General features: G+C 44.0%; 2 protein-coding genes across 5 annotated transcripts in view; both read right to left on the bottom strand.

Annotated features, from left to right (window-relative positions):
* Positions 1–1,701: 1,701 nt before the first annotated feature.
* omgb (oligodendrocyte myelin glycoprotein b) lies at positions 1,702–9,195 on the bottom strand. 2 transcript variants are annotated; one of them, XM_062406851.1, is made up of 3 exons: positions 9,074–9,195; positions 5,181–7,717; positions 1,702–4,171 (listed from the first exon to the last, which is right to left on the bottom strand). In XM_062406851.1, the coding sequence occupies exons 2-3, from the start codon at positions 5,186–5,188 to the stop codon at positions 2,863–2,865; spliced, it is 1,317 nt and encodes a 438-aa protein (XP_062262835.1). In that variant the 5' UTR covers positions 5,189–7,717; positions 9,074–9,195; the 3' UTR covers positions 1,702–2,862. The 2 variants fall into 2 exon arrangements, with proteins under 2 accessions (XP_062262835.1, XP_062262836.1); XM_062406852.1 differs by having other exon boundaries at positions 1,702–4,168.
* Positions 9,196–14,065: 4,870 nt separating this feature from the next.
* Positions 14,066–17,776, bottom strand: part of ksr1a (kinase suppressor of ras 1a) — a 28,273-nt gene continuing 24,562 nt past the window's right edge. For all 3 annotated transcript variants that reach the window (XM_062406847.1, XM_062406849.1, XM_062406850.1), the window contains 5 exons: positions 17,528–17,661; positions 16,873–17,004; positions 16,312–16,447; positions 16,020–16,153; positions 14,066–14,496 (listed from right to left, as the gene is read on the bottom strand). In XM_062406847.1, coding sequence (XP_062262831.1) covers positions 14,490–14,496; positions 16,020–16,153; positions 16,312–16,447; positions 16,873–17,004; positions 17,528–17,661 — 543 coding nt within the window. In that variant the 3' untranslated portion in view covers positions 14,066–14,489. The remainder of the gene's footprint in view (positions 14,497–16,019; positions 16,154–16,311; positions 16,448–16,872; positions 17,005–17,527; positions 17,662–17,776) is intronic.

Below are 17,776 nucleotides of genomic sequence, written 5' to 3'. Positions count from 1 at the left end.
AAATAAATAACAGATAAAGCTGATGGGGAAATTAAATGTAGGAGAGCACAAGGGCATGGGCTACGAAGACGTGCACAGAGGCTGAGTCTTTTATGGCTGAGAGAGGGGAGGCAGCTCACTCACAGGCCAGGCCGGGTCGGGAGATGAAGAGGAGGAGGACGAGGAGGAGGAGGGGGCCGCGGCTGCAGTAAATGATGCTAGCTGTCTACACCTTGTCAGTTATCAGCAGAGGCCCGGAGAGAAATCTGACATTACTTTGTGTTGTCCACAGAGAAAATAATTGGCCAGCGGGCCGGCTCGCTAACACTCACAGTACTCAGAGGAAGATGTTTTAAAGTTCTGCAGCCGAAGGCGCACAGGAAGATAAAGAAATATAGAGGAAACTTCAATAAAAAAAAATAAAAAAATAGATAAAACACAAATGCTGCAATAAAGAAGAAACAGAATCTCATAAATTAGGTTTATAGTTTATAAATCTACTTCTGCTTCCGGCCAACGCTGGCAAGAGACTTCAATGAACTTAATGATACTGTTTGATTGAACGAAGAGGCAAGTTGAAAAAGAGCCTAAACTGAGAGTTGAGGGGGGAAATGAAAGTTAACTTTCTTTCAGCCTTGAGTCCCATTTATAAATAAGCATCACACTCACTGCTTGTTTCTGTCTGTTTCTGCTTCTGTTTCTAGGCTATAAATATGTTGAATTTATCAAGCAGGTGTTTGATTTTGCAGAGTGACGGCTGGTGAGAGGCAGAATGATCAGATGTTGTTCACGCTCTGTGACTTATATTAGAATGTTCTTTGTTTCCTCAATCTAAAGACTGATATTATTCTTGGTTAACTCATTCTACTATTCTATTGTATGGTATTTATCTTCTGTCAGTAACAATGTGTATTCAGGGGAATGCATTTTATTCTCCATTTCAATTCATCGCTCCTTTGGCGAGCTATTCAGGAGCGAGCCGTGGCCCAACTGGCATAACATCAGATGTTGATCATTCACCGGGTGGGTGGTAACAGTGACTCCATATTGCTTTTCCTCGGCTGTGCCTGGCTAAACCACAGCAGCGTCACCTGTTCACAGGCTCTCACTTCCCTGTGCCACCCGGTGCCAGGAGGGAGCCGCTGTGTCTCCGTCACAGATGTTCCTGCATGTGAGATTTTCTCGCTTCTCTCCGAAGCATCAATAAAGGTCATACAGAGAGCACGCACTTCCAGGATATTGGGTTTCAGAGGGTCTTTATGATCAGAGCAAGTTATTATTTCTAACCCTGCTGTGGGGGGGGGCGGATATTTCAGATTGATTACTCAACGACCAGCAGATAAGACTGTGTTTGTTCTGGGCAGTTCCCAGGTGTGATGAACTGTGAGGCAAAGTCTGACTTGGATAAATGTAATTTTGGGCTTGTAGAGAGAACCGACCCTCGACAGATCAGATTAAAAACAAATCCTTTCCCGCTATTTGATTCTGAATAAGCTACAGTTTGATGTGTTTGATTTTCAGCGTCGAGCAACTGCCGCCCTCGTGAGGTTTGACACAGACTCCATGTCAAAGACTCCTGGGAGATGTAGTTGTTGTGTACTAAAAATAAAACTGCAGCTCGCCTGGCCTCTCCCGTGAGACGTCCTCGCTGTGAACGGCTTCTAATCAAAATCAAGACCGCCAGTCAGCTGTGAATGAACACAAATATTCAAACAATTATCAAAAGGTGTAAGTGACTGAGCACATTTTATTTAACTTTACAGAAATCTTCATGGAGACGTATCCAAAAGTAAACACGTTCCTCTTCAGTTTGTCAAATGCAGCTGGCTGTAATGCATCTCCTGCTGTTCCAGGAACATTATGTGAATGTATTACTGGGAAGTAAAAATGTGCACGCCGGCACATCACTGCCATTTCCACTTAAAATGCAATCAGGACTTGAATATCTTAACATTTCACACAAATAAGCTGAAAATGTCTTGTGCTTTACTGCTCTGCAGCAATATAGCAGTAGGTTAGCATTCCTGGAACGTTCAATCACCATGCAGATAATTTTCACGAGCGCCACTGAATCATGAAGGACACTTAAGTCGGCGATGTGATCAAAATACAGACGCGCTTCTTGGGAGTTTGTTGAAGATAGTGACACAGCATTGTCCATTTGTTTGCCCTCTGCTCCACAGGCTCTATGCAGCTTCCTGTTACATACATGCCATGACTACTTTATTAAAAACATCCCCCAGAACAGGCTGCACACATCTAGTGGTGTGTGATATGATTTCTAACATGAAACAAGCAGGTTGAGGGATCAAGCACAGCTAGGAAAATAATCTGAATCACCCAGAGGTTTACATAAGGGCTCTGAGTGTCATATCTTTTCCACCAAAACAATTATATAACAATAACATGACAATTTCAGCCAACAGTTGTAGAAAATTTGAAAAAAATTACAATAATTTGTGTGCTATAGACCAGAAAACATCTCAGTCAGCCTGGAAATAGATGGACTGTAGCTGCGGACGAGCACCAGGGCCCCATTCAGTTACATAATAAACTGGTAGCTGAATGTATAGTGCCATCATGTGCTTAGCTGTATTCATTACAATGGTATTTCTTTTTTAAATCAGAGGCATTCAAATAGAGGCCTGTAAAGAGCCTTGTTAGAAAGCTAAAGGGATGTGTTTAAATGTATAAATATAAAATTAGCATGATAGCATTCTCAGCATAGCAGGCATTATGACACTGGTCCTATAGTTTGTCATCTCTATGGTAAATGCTTCATTTTTCTTTGCTGGAGAATGATGGTAATCTACATCAGTGGTTTGTGTCTGTAAACTGTAATGTAGGCTAATCACTTGGCGCTCAGTCTTCTCCGTTTCTCTCTCAGAGCACGTGTTGCAGAATGAGAAGCAGAAGCCCCAGGTTGTGAAGGAGAGGCAGCGAGGAGCCTCGGTTGCTGACGCCCCTCGGGTGGGACTGATTCGGCCTCCTCACGCTCCTCGTGCGAAGCGTGGTGGTTTTCTTTGTCTTGGCGAAGGGGCTCTCTGTGGTAAAGAATCGATCTATGGCCAGGGTCATGTCAGCCCCGATGGGTGTTTCGGTAACGACGCTCGTGTCAGAAAAAGGGGATGTGAGTGAGTCAGAGGGTGAGTCTTTGTCGGTGCCAGGAAAGAGATGAGGATGAGTGTGGAGCATGTGATCCCGGATGCTGACTGGTGTGTCTGTGAAAGGGCGATGTCCCATCTGGGTGTGTGGGGGGGCAGACACAGACAAGTACCACCACTCGGTAACGCCGGCCCCCGGGGGCAGGGAGCTCACGTCCTGGGCACCCGCTACCAACGGGGGCGGGTTGTAGGAGGCAAAGTGCCACCCTCCAGTCCTGCTAGGCTGTGCCCCCCCACAGACTGACTCGGTGTGGCAGGGGCAGCCCAGGACGCGGGCGGGGGTGTGCTGAGTCCAGGACAGCACGTAGGTGATGTTGTCGTAAAGGTGACAGGCCCAAGGGTTGCTGCCCAGAGCGATGACTCTGAGTGACGTCATCTGGTCCAACACTCCAAAGGGCAGTGTGGCAAAGCGGTTCGCGTGCAGGTAGAGGTGAGTTAGTCTGGGCAGCCGGTCCAGGGAGCCGGGCAGCACCTTCACAAGCAAGTTGTGCGAGAGGTCGATAGCCTCCAGGTGCATGGGCATGTTGGTGGGCAAAGTCCAGAAGTGGTTGTGACTCAGGTTCAGGGTGCACAGGTTGATCAGCGTGTTGTTGATGAAGGTGGCCCGCTCCAGCTTGTTGTTGGAGAGGTCCAGCAGTCGCAGGTTCCATTGATAGGCGGTGTCGTTCTTGTCCAGCAGCTGTAGGTGGTTGGAGGCAGCGTGGAGCTGCCAGAGAGAGCGAGGCAAGCCGGCGGGCAGGCGGCTCAGCCGGTTGTGAGACAAATCGAGGACGCGGAGATGGGTGTACATGGTGAGCCGCTGGTCCAGGTGCTGGAAGCGGTTGTGGGACAAGTTGAGGGAGCGCATGTTGTGCTGCAGGCCGTCGGGCAACTGTCTCAGACCCCTCCAGGAGCAGTCGACCTCCCTGTGGCTGCGGCTGCAGGAGCACATGGAGGGACACACGGCCAGGGCGTGCATCCCAAGCAACGACCCAACCAGGAGTCCCAGGAGGGCGGCTGTAGGGGAAACCCTCAGGAGAACACACCTGCTAAAAGAAAGGCAAGAGGGCAAGGGTATTAGTGTTTGTCCTGCACCACTACCTCCAAAAGTCACATGTGCTGTGCTTGGTGAATACTTGCAGGGGAAGCATGGTAACAACTTCTTTATAGCCCCACCCTCTCTTTCTCCCTTTGATTTATTTTTGTGTATTTTATGCTAGTCTGCATGTGTTGTTGTATTTGCTTCTTGTGTTTTTCTCTCACACACACAGAGATATGATATGTGTTTGCCCCTTTTCCGATCCCTCAGATCCCCTGATCAGTTGCCCCTGGCTGTTCATTGGTTATGGCTAAGGGGTAAGGGTGAGAGTGAGAAAGCTTCCCTTCTTTTTATATTATTTGCTGTATAAACAAACTTTCTCTTGTGCTGCGTGTTTATTGTACACACACAAACTGGCTGCTCTAAATTGTGTACCTTCCATGCAGCATGTACATTACATGCAAAGACTGACTGAGCGGGCATGTATCAAGGATGCTGCAGCAGCAGTATTTTTTGTGCACCATTAGCCCTGGATTGAAATGTGCCTCTAATAACTGATAAACGTTTGTGCTGATGTGTAAGAGGATATTCAAGTCAATTTTTTTTTTTTTTTATAAATCATTCATTCATTCACTGCAAAGGATGAGAAATCCCTGTAGTCATTTCCCTGGCATCAGTTTGCATGTTCAGTCATCAGTGGCTGTCAGTGCAGTCGCTCCCATGGTCTCAGAGGAGCACAACTAGCTCAATGGATGGGTTTTAATATTGACTCCACAGAGGACTCATGCATCAGCTGCTCCAAAGGCAGGCAGGGGGAAAAGAGACAGAGAAGGCAGCCAGTAGTGCTGCACTGCTGAAACAGCAGTATACTGTATGTGAGCCAGGGTGCGACAGAATGTCTATGTGTGTGAGTGTGTGTCTGTGTGTGTGTGTGTGTGTGTGTGTGTGTGTGTGTGTGTGCATGTGTGTGTGTGTGTGTGTGTGTGTGAAAAGAGTCTTTACATCTGTTCATAACTTACCTTCTCATCTTATCATTCCAGTCACTTTTCTCTCCGTGCTCCTCTCTCCCGTCCTGCTCTGAAGCTAAGGACCAGCTGCTGCTCTGCTGAAGGTGAATCTTTTTTCCCCCCTCACAGAATTGGACTCTTGCTCACTCCACTTGTCCAGTGTTTAGGCGGCCTTCTCTCTGCCTCCCCTTGCTTTGGTCCTTTTTGTCCTCTTTGAAGAAGCGAGAGCTGATACTGCCTCCTCTATGTGGATCTTTTGGGTTAGCGCGATCAAGCACTGCAGGCTCTGTGTGCTTACTCTTGTGCTGTAGAAGTGCAGAGATGGGAGGGGTGGGGTGCTGGTTTTTTTTTTTTGGGGGGGGGGGGGGGTGGAGCGCATAACGGAGGGGGTCCCCTGCATACAAGGCTGCTGCAAGGGAAACTCCTCAGCTCATGATAAATGCAGCAGCCTCCGAGAATTGATTCTGCATTTAAAGTGACAGATATTGTGGTCTGATGAATGTATTAATATCAATTATCAGATATCACCTAAATCAGAACCCCCCCACCCCTCTGTTAAGTATCCCCTCACAGTCAGACTGCTGCGATTGGCTGTTGTTTTCCTTGTGTTCATTTTAGAGGTTGTCACGAAAATAAACTCGAAAAGATTAATTGCAGAGGACTGTCCTTCACTGCAGCTTCCTACCTGTCATCAGCAATACAGCCGACTCTCCATCCAACACTGCATTGCTGTACCACTAGCACACACAATACCATTCACTGCTTAGGGACAGATGTTTGATGCAGATGTGGTTCAGGTTTTAACCTTATAAAATTTGACAAATTTGCACATATCATTGTAGATGATCCGGACTTATGCAACCAAGCAGCTGAGAGGACAGAATTGTTCTGTCTTCATTTTGTGCCTCTTTTGCAGCACATTGGTTATTTCCTCACTCTGTCTGTGCTTTCCCCTCCGGCCTGCAGGGTTCAGATTCAGGCCCAGCCTCATGCAGAGGCTGCAGTGCCGTGACAAGGGTAAAACTATACTCAAAGACTTTTCGATAAAAGGTGCACATCCATGGGGACGTCACAAGCAAGTGGACGGACAAATATCTGCACAAGGCGGCGGAAGCCACTCCATATTGGTTTGCTGAAAAGGACTTTTGTGTGTCCTTTGTCAGCCCGGGCCGACGTGAAAGAGAGCGTTCTCTTGGAGTTGAGTGGCACTGCCCGGAAGAGGCACATTCTCTGCTTGCTAATTAAGTCAACCTCTCTCTCGCTCTCTCTCTCTCTCTCGCTCTCTCTCTCGCTCTCTCGCTCTCTCTCTCTCTCTCTCTCTCTTTCTCTCAAACATAAATACACACACACATACACACGTACACACGCACACGTCTCTATAGTTGTGAGAGGACACTTATTGACATAATGCATAACGCATTCCCTAGCCCCTTACCCTAAACTTAACAATCACAACTAAATGGTTGTGATTGTTAACCCTAACCCTAACCCAAATCTAAACCTTATTCTAACCCTAACCCAAAAACCAAGTGTCATCCCTCAAAAAGGCCTTTGAATTTATGAGGACGAGTTCTCATAATGATGGTATTGAACTAAAATTGCCCCTCATAACTATAGATATAGAAATGCGCTCACACAAACTCTCAAACTCTCAAACTCTCAAACACACACACACACACACACACACTCAGACACACTCAGACAAACTCACACACACACACACACACACACACACACACTCACACACACACACACACACACACACACACACACACACACAAACGAGCAGTGCTACACCTCAGTAGAGGAGTCAGCTTCAGCTTTGCTTGACTTCGGATCAGTAGCTTCCTCTTGAGGCTTTGAGGACAAGGCCTTTTTTGTGTCAGGTGTCTCCTTCTTACTCTCGTCACCGTTTTCTTCCACCTTCTTCTTGTTCTCTTCTCCCGTTTGTCCATCCACGGTTACTTTCCTGCCCTCTTCCTTGTCAGCACCATCACCCTCCTGTGTTTGAATGAAGTCAGTCATCAGCACCTTGGTCTCTTTGGCCTTCGGCCCTGATCTGCTTTTGTTCCTCCTGGCAGATCCCATCCAGAACTCAGAGTTGCTGATCAGGTCAGCGTCGCCACTCAGCGCCTGGAGGCGTCTGCTGAGGTGCCTCACCTTACACGTCAACATCAGACTGGAGACCAGCAGGACGGTGCAGACTATGATGAGTCCGCCACTCACCAAGTAGAGTGCGTGACATTCCCTTCTGTAGATCCCCCAGTGTGGGGCGACAGTGGTGGAGGTGGTGGTCTTGGGCGGACGGACAGACGTAGCTGCGGGGCTGCGACTGCTGGAGAGCGCGGAGACAGTTGTGAACGTCTCGGTGTTCATCAGGCTGCTGGCCTCAGACATTTCAGCGGTGATGAAATCAGGTGATGTGGATGCTGAAATGCTGCTTTGAGCGTTAGAGAGAGTAGGTGTAATCTCGCCATTAGCTCCACACAGAAGTGCAGCCAGGATTTCTAAGCAGTAAAACAGGAGGAGGAGGCCGTTCATGTTGGTATCTGAGGAGACAAGGGAAAACAGGGGTATTGAGTATTTGCTCCTGGTTACAACTGATTTGAATCAGAATCAGAAAGTATTTATTGCCAAGTAGGTTTACACCTACAAGGAATTTGCTCTGGTTATTGGTGCATACAATGAACATAGAACATAAAAACATAAAAACACAATAAATACAACACACATTGGAAAAGCTGTAAAAAGAAACAATATATATTTACTCACTATTTACTTCTTATTTACTGTCTGATACATGCCTGCTGAGTCAGTCTTTGCATGAAATGTACATGCTACATGGAAGGTACACAATTTAGGGCAGCCAGTTTGTGTGTGTACAATAAACACGCAGCACAAGAGAAAGTTTGTTTATATAGCACATTTAAGAACAACTGCAGTTGATCAAAGTCCTATAAAATAAGACAGACTGAGAAATACAACAAGAAACTACAACAACACATGCAGACTAGCAAAAAGTATATATATAATATGTATAGAAAGTAACATTTATTTAGACATAAATATATCTAAATAAAATATATAATAGATAAAAGATATAAAAAGTGAAGTAAAGTGAAATGCAAGATGCAAGACAGTGAACAGTGTCAGATTGCAATATGCAATGGAATGCAGTATAATATAATATAATATAATATAATATATAAGTAAGTGTCAAACTATTGGAACTGATAGAGTCCTTGATTTAAAAGGCTTCGGAAATTACATGACAGTGAGCGGAAGGTTCTGATCATTATGATGCGTTATCCCACAGTTCATGGGATCACGGTCAGCAGCAGCGTGGTCTATTGTACATTTCATCAGTGTGATCCTATAACACTGATTTAGTTTTGAATTTATAGTTATGATGCTGATATTATTTTGTTTGTACCGAAATTGTTGATTAAGTTTTGTAGTTTTTCCAGTTTCTTTTTCACACCTTTTCAGACATTTAAATTTGTCAAATTACCATCATCAGGCTGAGAGCATTATTTGAATAGTCATAAAGACATAATTGTAATTTTATGACACTGAAACTGAAGTAACCAAACAAAAAATTGTGATGAAGTGTTCTTAGTTCTGCCTGAATTAGTGCACTTTGTTTCTATAAGGAGCTTCTCGTGTTCCAAAATGAGGAACTGTGACTCTTTACGCATTTCATCACTTTTGTATCGGCACAAATACATAATTGTGATTTTATGTCCCTGAAACCAAAGTAACCAAACATATCTGTTGTAAACCAGTCAAAAGCAACAGAAACATTAAATCCAAAGATAAAAAATGTAAAGTGATAATTACTATAATTCTTAAACTAACGGGTTTCTACGTAAAACAATGTATTAATAAAAGATGCACTCACTTACCCTGTTCTTGATGCCAGACGAGAAAGGTGTCATGTGAACAAATATGTCAAAGCTGTGATGTGGGTACAGAGAGAGATCAGCGATGCGTGAACCATCTGTGAGACAACGGCAGTAAATTAAAAAAAGGGGCGCACACACGACGCTGTCTCACGCTTACTTCTCTATTTTCTCTATAAGAAGAGAAGGAAGTGGCTTTTAGTGCCGTGTGGTTATCACAAAAAACATCAGTGGTGGGGCCGGCTATAAAAAAAGTTGTGGGTAATCGCGCACAAAAGAATCTCACGATACATCTGACTAACGGACCATTGAGTATTTATAAAATGCAGCACAACTTACACACGTCTTCTGCTTTCGGTGTGGCCTACGGGTTTTTAGTCCGAGCCACAGATGCCACAGTTAACGTGTCAACTAATACATGTGGCAAAGACAAATGGCAAGTGTAGAAAATGTACTTTAGGTCAGATCCAAGAATATGTACGAGGCCGTGTTCAACATCGTGCCCTCTCATAGAAATTTGTGTTGCCATGGTGAAGTGAAACAACAAACATTATTCATAATTTCTGTTGATTTCGATAGTATTTTTCTATTATTATTTGCGGTTCCCCATTGAGTTTCCTCTCTCTGCAAATGTGTGTTTCCTGTCAGATTTACAGTTATTTCTGCACATTCGCAAAAGAGAAAAGCCTAATTGGAAAGTGGCGTCTTGCTGCCTTGGTCCTTCGTCATCGAGCTGTTTATCAACGCGGCCATCCAAAAGAAAGGGGCGGTAAATCAAGAGCGACATGAACACAAATCTGCGCTGCTGATATCGGCAGGCGTCTTGTTATTCTTGTTCAGACAGAAGGACGGAGGCAAGGTCACGAGCTCCGCACGACTAATGTAACAGGGAGGGTTATAAATTACTGTGACTGACTGAACGTAACAAGTTGATATGCTGTCGTAAAAACCCAACATAAATTCATTTATTCACAGGATCAGTTATTTGTCATGACACAGCAGCAGTTTTCACAGGTGCTCAGTAAACGCAGTGAATAACCAGTATAAGAGTTAAGAGGGAAACATCTCGATATAAAAATGAAATATGTATTAATTGAGCCAAATACTGTAGAACAGTCCATTCAGCCCCTCAATTTCTAAAATAACTGGGCCCGAGCCTTGTGACCCCGGTCATGGTGATTATTTGAATTGTAACTCATATAATGTCTAGCTTTTGTAACATTGTTGGCTAAAATAGAACAATTTGTTGATTTTATTTGCTTCCTAGAAACCATCTTGTGACCCTCTCGCTGTGTCTCACGATCGCCTAGAGGGTCCCGACCCCTAGTTTGGAAACAAAAACAAACGTTTACCACATTGCTTTCAGTTGATTTTTTTTTTTGTTGCTATAACTTGTGTTTATTGCATATTCTTTTTTGCCATAACTTTTAAATGATGTTTTATTTGCTGTCTTTGATTCCACCTTAATTCGCTTCTTGTGTTTGATGCCTTATTTTAATAATCATCTATGTGAATAACTTTGTAACGGCTGTTTTGATAGGCTCTATAAATAAAGTTCCTAAGTTATTAACCAACCTTATTACAGTTAATTCTGCTTCTATCCTGGAGGAGGAGGAGGAGGAGGAGGAGGAGGAGGAGGAGGAGGAGGAGGAGGAGGAGGAAGAGGGCATTATTTAGTTAAGTATGCATGAGGAAGTGAGAGCAGGGGAAATACAGATGACTTCATCGCCACACCCTTGATGGAAAGTCCGATGTTTCAGTAGGTACAATCTCAGTGTTGTGTATTTGTCCTCACAGCCAATCAAAGGGCATTTGTGCTTATGTGTGTGTGTATATATGTGACACCTTTGTTTAGTCTGTGTGTAACTTCACCCACCGTAAATAACTGACCTGGTGGATGTGATGCTTGACAGCCTCATTAAGGAAAATCCCCAGACCATCAATTGATGGCTGACAGGTGGAGTCGTGGGTTCATTCTGCAAATGTCAAAATGGCCTAGTGAAAGCTCTATCTCTCTCTCTCTGTGTGTGTGTGTGTGTGTGTGTGTGTGTGTGTGTGTGTGTGTGTGTGTGTGTGTGAGAACCAGGTTTCACATCACACTTGCTGACTGATGTGTCGGCTCTTCTGTGAATTTGTAGCCTGCTACAGTTCTAACTTTCCAGCATTAAACATGTTTAATATGTGATTCCGCACACGAGTTTCTATTATCAGATTTGGTTTTGACTGAGACCAGGACAGAAAGAGCATTTTGTTTTCCTGGTCTCCCAGCAAACGCACAAATACTGGTCACGTGACCCGGTACCAGTTGGAGTCAGAGAGCTCTTAGTCGCAGTAGAGGATACAAGGTCCTTTCTTTTCTGCTGGATTGATACCAGTATTCAGAATCAATCCATCATTCTTATTATTCAAAGCCACACTTACGGACGCAGCCTTACTGATAACAGCCTTCAAGGTCTGCATCTGAGCGGTGTTTCTCATTTTCCTGACAGCTCCCAAGGCCTTGCATTATAAACTTTTGATGGATTTATCACTGAAAAGCTGCCTCAGCAGAAAGGGGAGAAAACAAGGCAGACTGTTTTTTCTCTGAAGCCTGTGAAGCAGTTTTTAAAAGCTGATAATCCGGACAAGTTCTTCTAAACGCAGATTCACTGACTTCTTTCCCCCTCACTTTAATTTCCGAGCGGCTTCAGACAGTTAATCTGACAATCGCACAAGTTTCAGTGGTTTCCAGATGCAGGAGATATAAGAGCTCGTTCTCACACAAGCTGAAGCGCTTGTTCGTTAAAATAGAGAGACGACACGTCACACCTGAATGACGCACAACACACAAATAGATGCGAACCACTGACCAAAGCGGACCTAAAATCTGCACAACCAAAGTATAATAACCCAACTGCCTCACAGGTTTGGTTCAGACTCCCGACAACTCTGTAAGGTGCTTGTGCCACCTAGAGGAATGCTGTTGCAATGGTTTCCACAACCTTCCCCTCAAAAGACCTCAGGGAGACAGAGCAATCTTTTCTCTGTTAGTTTTTCAATTTTTTTCAGGAGCTAAACCCACCGATGTGCTCGCAGTATGTAAATAAGCTTTGGCCTCTTCCTACACATTTCAGTGTGATGCCTTTTTTGTCCACGTGAGAGAACACCCCCCCTATTCTAACTCTACTGAACAGATCCATTTGTTAGTTGGTAAAATATATTGTTATGTGCTTTGACTTCAACACACATCTTGATCCCAGTTTAATAAGTGAGTTTAATAACCGTTTTTAGAATTTCTTTGGTTCCTTAAGATGCAAAATAAACAAACTAAACGTGGATACCTGCGCAACTGAATGTCAAAAAGCCCCATCATGCATGTAAAAGAAAGTCGAAAAAACTAATCTTGCATCTGATCCAGGGCCGCACCAAAATTTAATTGGATCTTCCCTGACTCATATCTCATCTTTCCACATTTATGGATATCCGTCCTGTAGATTTAGTCTTATCTTGCTTCAAAACAAACAAACAAACAAACCAACCGAAAAAACACAACCGCTTTGGCAGAGGTAAAACTGCAAACAAATTAAATCTGCATATCTCAAGGACATGTCAAATTCCCTGTTCTTGTCTGTATTTATGTCCAGTTTAAATATCTTCTATTTGCCACTTAACGATGCTTCAGTTGTTTTTAAATTCATCGGACTCATTCACCTCAGGAGAAAAACAACAGCCTCCATTCTGTGGGTACATGACAAGCCTCATTTTATTGTCTTCCATGGATGAAAACAGAAACTGTGAACAGAACAGTAGTCACATGCAATACAAAAATATGAATTTTTACAGTAACATAAAAAACATGTATTGGCCCATTCTAAAAATTGTACAGCTTTTATACAGTATTTTTTTTATACATGAAAAAAATATAAATATATACACATCTGTAATAGCCATAGCAGTACCTATTCAAAAATGTTGTGATGTATTTTACATATAAAATGTTTGTACAAATATTAGAAGAATCATGTTAATTTTGCTATACATTAAATAATGTATGTACAATTGGATTTTACAACACAACATTTACTGCAGTCTTTCACAAAAACCAACCCGACGTATTCCGACACAGTACACTCACACAGTCGCACATGCACACACACACATACTCACACAACACATAAATACAAGCACCCCAACTGAAGCCAGCAATCACAAACAGTATGCACAAGCGCGCACAAGAGGTAATGTTTTAGGAAGATATAGGACACTTTTGCGCCAGGTTCCTGATTTATCTTTTTCTTTCTTGCGCAGACGGAAATCTCTCAACTCCCCGACAGGAGGATCTTTCCAAAGGAACTCATGTTCTCATAAAGTGCACTTTACACTTCAATGGATGGACACGATTGAAAGAGTCTTTAATCATAAATAACCAGCATTACTCTACTCCCCGTGTGGATTGTGGATGATGAAGGGGACATTTCACCTTGTGCCTCGTTTTTCAAAATGCATCCCACAAAACAGTGAATGTAACAGGTTATGCTTCATAAAGACAACATATGAGTGAGCATATCACACTGTCCGAGGCCTCCGAGACCCTCAACAAGTAGAAAAGAAAAGAACAAAAAACACACACTGCAAATATGACGATTCAAAACCAAACTAAACAACAGCAACAACAAAAGACTGAGTTTGTGATTATTTTCTTCCTGTTGACAAAGTGCATATTGTGTCTGGACATGGGGCAGGTCAACATGTAGGCAGGTGCCGTGACACACAGGCGCGGAAAAGGCCGAGGGAGAGGAGCAGAGAGGCAGTTGCTTTGAGAAGATATAACTCAAGCGGCCTGTCAAACGCGTGTCAGGCCCTCGGGGGGGGGAAACAGAGATAAATGGAGTGGTCCATTTGGGAGTGAGGGTTCACTTTACGTCCAGCGGTGTGCACGCGTGTGTGAGATTAAGAACGACACCAATCCCGGCGGCGCAGCAGAGAGAAAGGTGAGCGGGGGGGGGGGGGGGGGGGGGGGGCGAAGGACAGGGGGCAGAACATCAGGAGGCACGGACCAGGGCGCCACCAGTCAGTCCCAGCACAGACACCAGTTACTCAGAGTCAAGCACAACATCACAGACACGAAAACAAAAAACGAGAATGGGGGGAAAAGGGCGAAGAGATGTGAAACGAAATATGAAAAAGGTGGGAAAGTACGAAGGAGGATGGTGGTGGTAGTTGTCCCGCTATCTCGCCCCCCCCCCCCGGACACGTCAACCAATCCCCTCTAAGGAAACGCAACGGTTAGACACGGAAGATCAGACCGTGGATTAGTGGAAGCAGTGCCTGTTTTCAGGCAGAGGCAACGCTTTGTTCAATCCTGCAAGAGTTAAGGATTCAGGAGCATGCAAGGCAGACCCAGGCTTTGTTGTGCATTGCTTATGTTTCAGTGCGCCCGCTACAACCTAGATTAGAAAAGAGAAATAGAAGAAAAAGGACGAGGGAAGAGCAAAGGGGAAAAACACAAAGGTTAGACGGTTAGTGGAAGTGAAACAAGTGAAGAAAGCATCATTTGCAAAAAAAGCAGCAAGATATTTCACACACGTGTCGATAGGTTTGAGTGGGTTTTCCTTTTAAACGTAAACCATCATCCAGGCAAACAAAACTAACATTTAACCACACAGGATCTAAGGTGAAGCCCTGAACTAATGATTTGAGATTAGAAATGCAGAAGGTCACATGTTGCTTTAGTGTGAACATGACACAGGTTGTTTGGAAGAAGCAAATCATAGAGAAGAAGCAGAGAGACACGTGGTGTGAAGCAAAGCTGTAATGGAGACATGTAAATAAAAGTGATGGGTGGGTTTGCAGAAACTGAAAGATACAAAATAAATCGCCTCTGGTGTGGAAATGATCAAAACTGTCAAACTCCTGAAGATTACAGAAAATAGAGGTAAAAACCTGAAGAAGAGTTTTTTTGGTCCAAAATTTTTGGTCCTTAATTTATTTATTTTCAGCCAAGGTCGTTATGTTTTTGTTTGTCTGTTTGTTTGTTAGCAGGATTAAATAAAAGCTACCAGACAGATTACCATTAATCTTTGCTGCGGATCCAGAATTCTTTAAATAACGAGAAGCATTTTTCAGATAATAATGAGTTGTTGAAAATGAAAAAAAAATGGAATCAAATGGATTGATGACTTATAAATGTGAGAAATTAGTTGCAGATTCAAATATAAATCTGGATCTAGTGAATTTAAAATGTCGTTTCATTAAGTGACTGTTGGGCCTGGTCTGAGGTTTACGCTCTTCTGAGGGTCATTCTAGTTTTTTCATGGTTTTAATTTGGTCCTTTCACACATTGGACAGTTAATGTCAGCTTAAGATGACGATGTGTCATATAATGTCCCGTGCTTCAGTTAGTACAAGGAAATGTGTCACACACGCGTGAGGAGGGAAACTACTACAGATCTAATTTTGTGTCTTTGTACATATGTCAGATAATTTATTTTTGCTCTTCCTGACTGCATCTGAACAATCGTCCATGACAACGAGCTACCCAATCGCAGACTACTTAGAAGAGTGAGTCGACATTTCAGTTTCCTGTGACCAAGAATAAATTGACATCTACGTATATAAAGCACAAAGTTCACATTTCATTAAAGAGCATGCAACGGTAGCGGAGACGCTCCACGGTGCAGTGACAGTGCAGTCAGACAGGTGTGATGCTGAAGAGAAACTAGCACATATAACCGTTCAAACCAATTTATATTATCTTATCATGTACAAAATATATCAACCAAATATCCTTTTATATATCTCGCTAATAAATAAGATAAAATAAATAAGGCCCAAGGCTGCTTCACTCGCGCTGCTGGGATCCTCATTATTATCAGGCCATTGTACCACAAGGAGTCAGAAGATGCACTGGGAGGTTTGGTTTTCCCGTGTCCAGCGTCTCCACATTGCCCCTCGCTCTCTGGATACCTACTCTGCAGACTTCCAGAAGTGTCCGGGGTGGGACAGCCTGCGGTTGAGCTTGGGCAGCTTCTCCAGCATGTCGGCCAGCTGGGTGAAGGGCGGCCGGTCTCTCAGGTCGTACGCCCAGCAGGCGGAGAGGATCTCCTGAGGCAGCCACAGGGACACAAACACCTCGGGTCAAGCTTTGCACTTCCTTGATATCCCTGCGTCACTGAACCATGGTTGATTATTTGCTGTTTCTTTTAAAGGAAGAATAACCGTGTGCGTATCTGAATGACTGACACGCCTCTTACTCTACTCACAGTGACCTCCTTGCCCAGGCTGATCTCGGCCAGCACCTTCTTGATGCCCTCTCCGCTCCCCACCTGCCAGATGGTAGCTTCCACATGCTGATTGGTGATTGGCCAGTCCCTCGCTTGAAGCTCATACCAAATGGTGCTGAAAGGGGAGGGGGGGGGGGGGGGAAATACGTTTTATTACACTGTAATAGTAAAATAAGCTCCTCTAGGTCTTCATAGCTTTGAGGAGATGTATACTTTTAGCACAACAAGATGTCCGCCATTTGCTAAATGTCCGCCTAGCGACTAATCTAGCACGTCAGCTAACAAAGCTGAGGCTGGCGTTTCCTACACGTATTCGACCAATCACAACCAGGTGGGCCAGCTGACCAATCAGAGCACGGTGTGCTTTATTGGGAGGGGGGCCTTTGAGGGACAGGAGTTGAAAAAAGGACCTGCAGCACTGGATAGTATGTGGAAAGATTTCTCAAGATTAAAGCATATAAAGCTCAAATTTAAATCATGAACCAGAATACGAGCGTAATATAAATTTAGTACATTTATGTTTACTACTGCAGAACTCACCCAAAGGCGTACACATCAGCTGCGGTGGAGAACGGGAGGCGGTCCTCGTTGTTACCTGGGCTCATCCTGCGCACGATCTCCGGTGCCAGGTAACAAATCCAGCCGTGGGGAAGTTTGAGTTTATTCTCACGCCTGGAAAAAAGAAAGGTGTACACTTTTTCAGTAAAAAATAAGAATCAGAATCAGAATTATTTTTATTGCCATGTATAATTGCACATACAGGAAATTGCCTTGGTGTGGTTGGTGCACTTTACAAACAACAAATTAAAACAACAGTATCGAACAATGTAACAACAATATAAAAAACAACAATATATACAGTAGAAGAGTTACGTGCGGTTTTAAGGTGGAGAGATTGGTGATAGTGCCAGTAATATAGTGTTATAAATTATGTGGAGCGGAAAAATCTAAGCGGAATGACACATTAAAGAGTCCATCATCAACTACTGTGTAGAAAATGGCTACTCGTGAGCACAAAGGAGAGTCTGCAGGAAATCATTTAGTTTTCATGACCAGGAGATTTTGAGGAAGACGCCTGCAGGACTCAGCAGCAGTCACAAATCACTAGACTTCCACAGGTAATAGCAGTGTGGCCTGACCAGCCGTTTAGCTGAGCAAGTGGTTTTACTGCCTCTCGAGTGGTGGGGCCTCTCACCTCCCTTCCTGAACGACCCCAGAGATCCCGAACAGCCCGAAGTCCGTGATCACGACCTTATTGGTGTCGTGAAAGACGTTCTTGGACTTCAGGTCCTTGTGAACGATGCCCTTGGCGTGCAGATAGCCCATTCCCTGCAGCAGAGGACAAACAGCAGCAGATCTTTGAGTGTTGGACAGGTTGGATGTTGATTCAGACGTGAAAGTGTTGGTTCACATTTTGGATCTTTTCAAATGTGCACAAAGGATT

Source organism: Platichthys flesus, chromosome 15, assembly GCF_949316205.1.
Source record: "Platichthys flesus chromosome 15, fPlaFle2.1, whole genome shotgun sequence".
Lineage (NCBI taxonomy): Eukaryota > Metazoa > Chordata > Actinopteri > Pleuronectiformes > Pleuronectidae > Platichthys > Platichthys flesus.
This window is presented reverse-complemented; position numbering and strand designations above follow the sequence as displayed.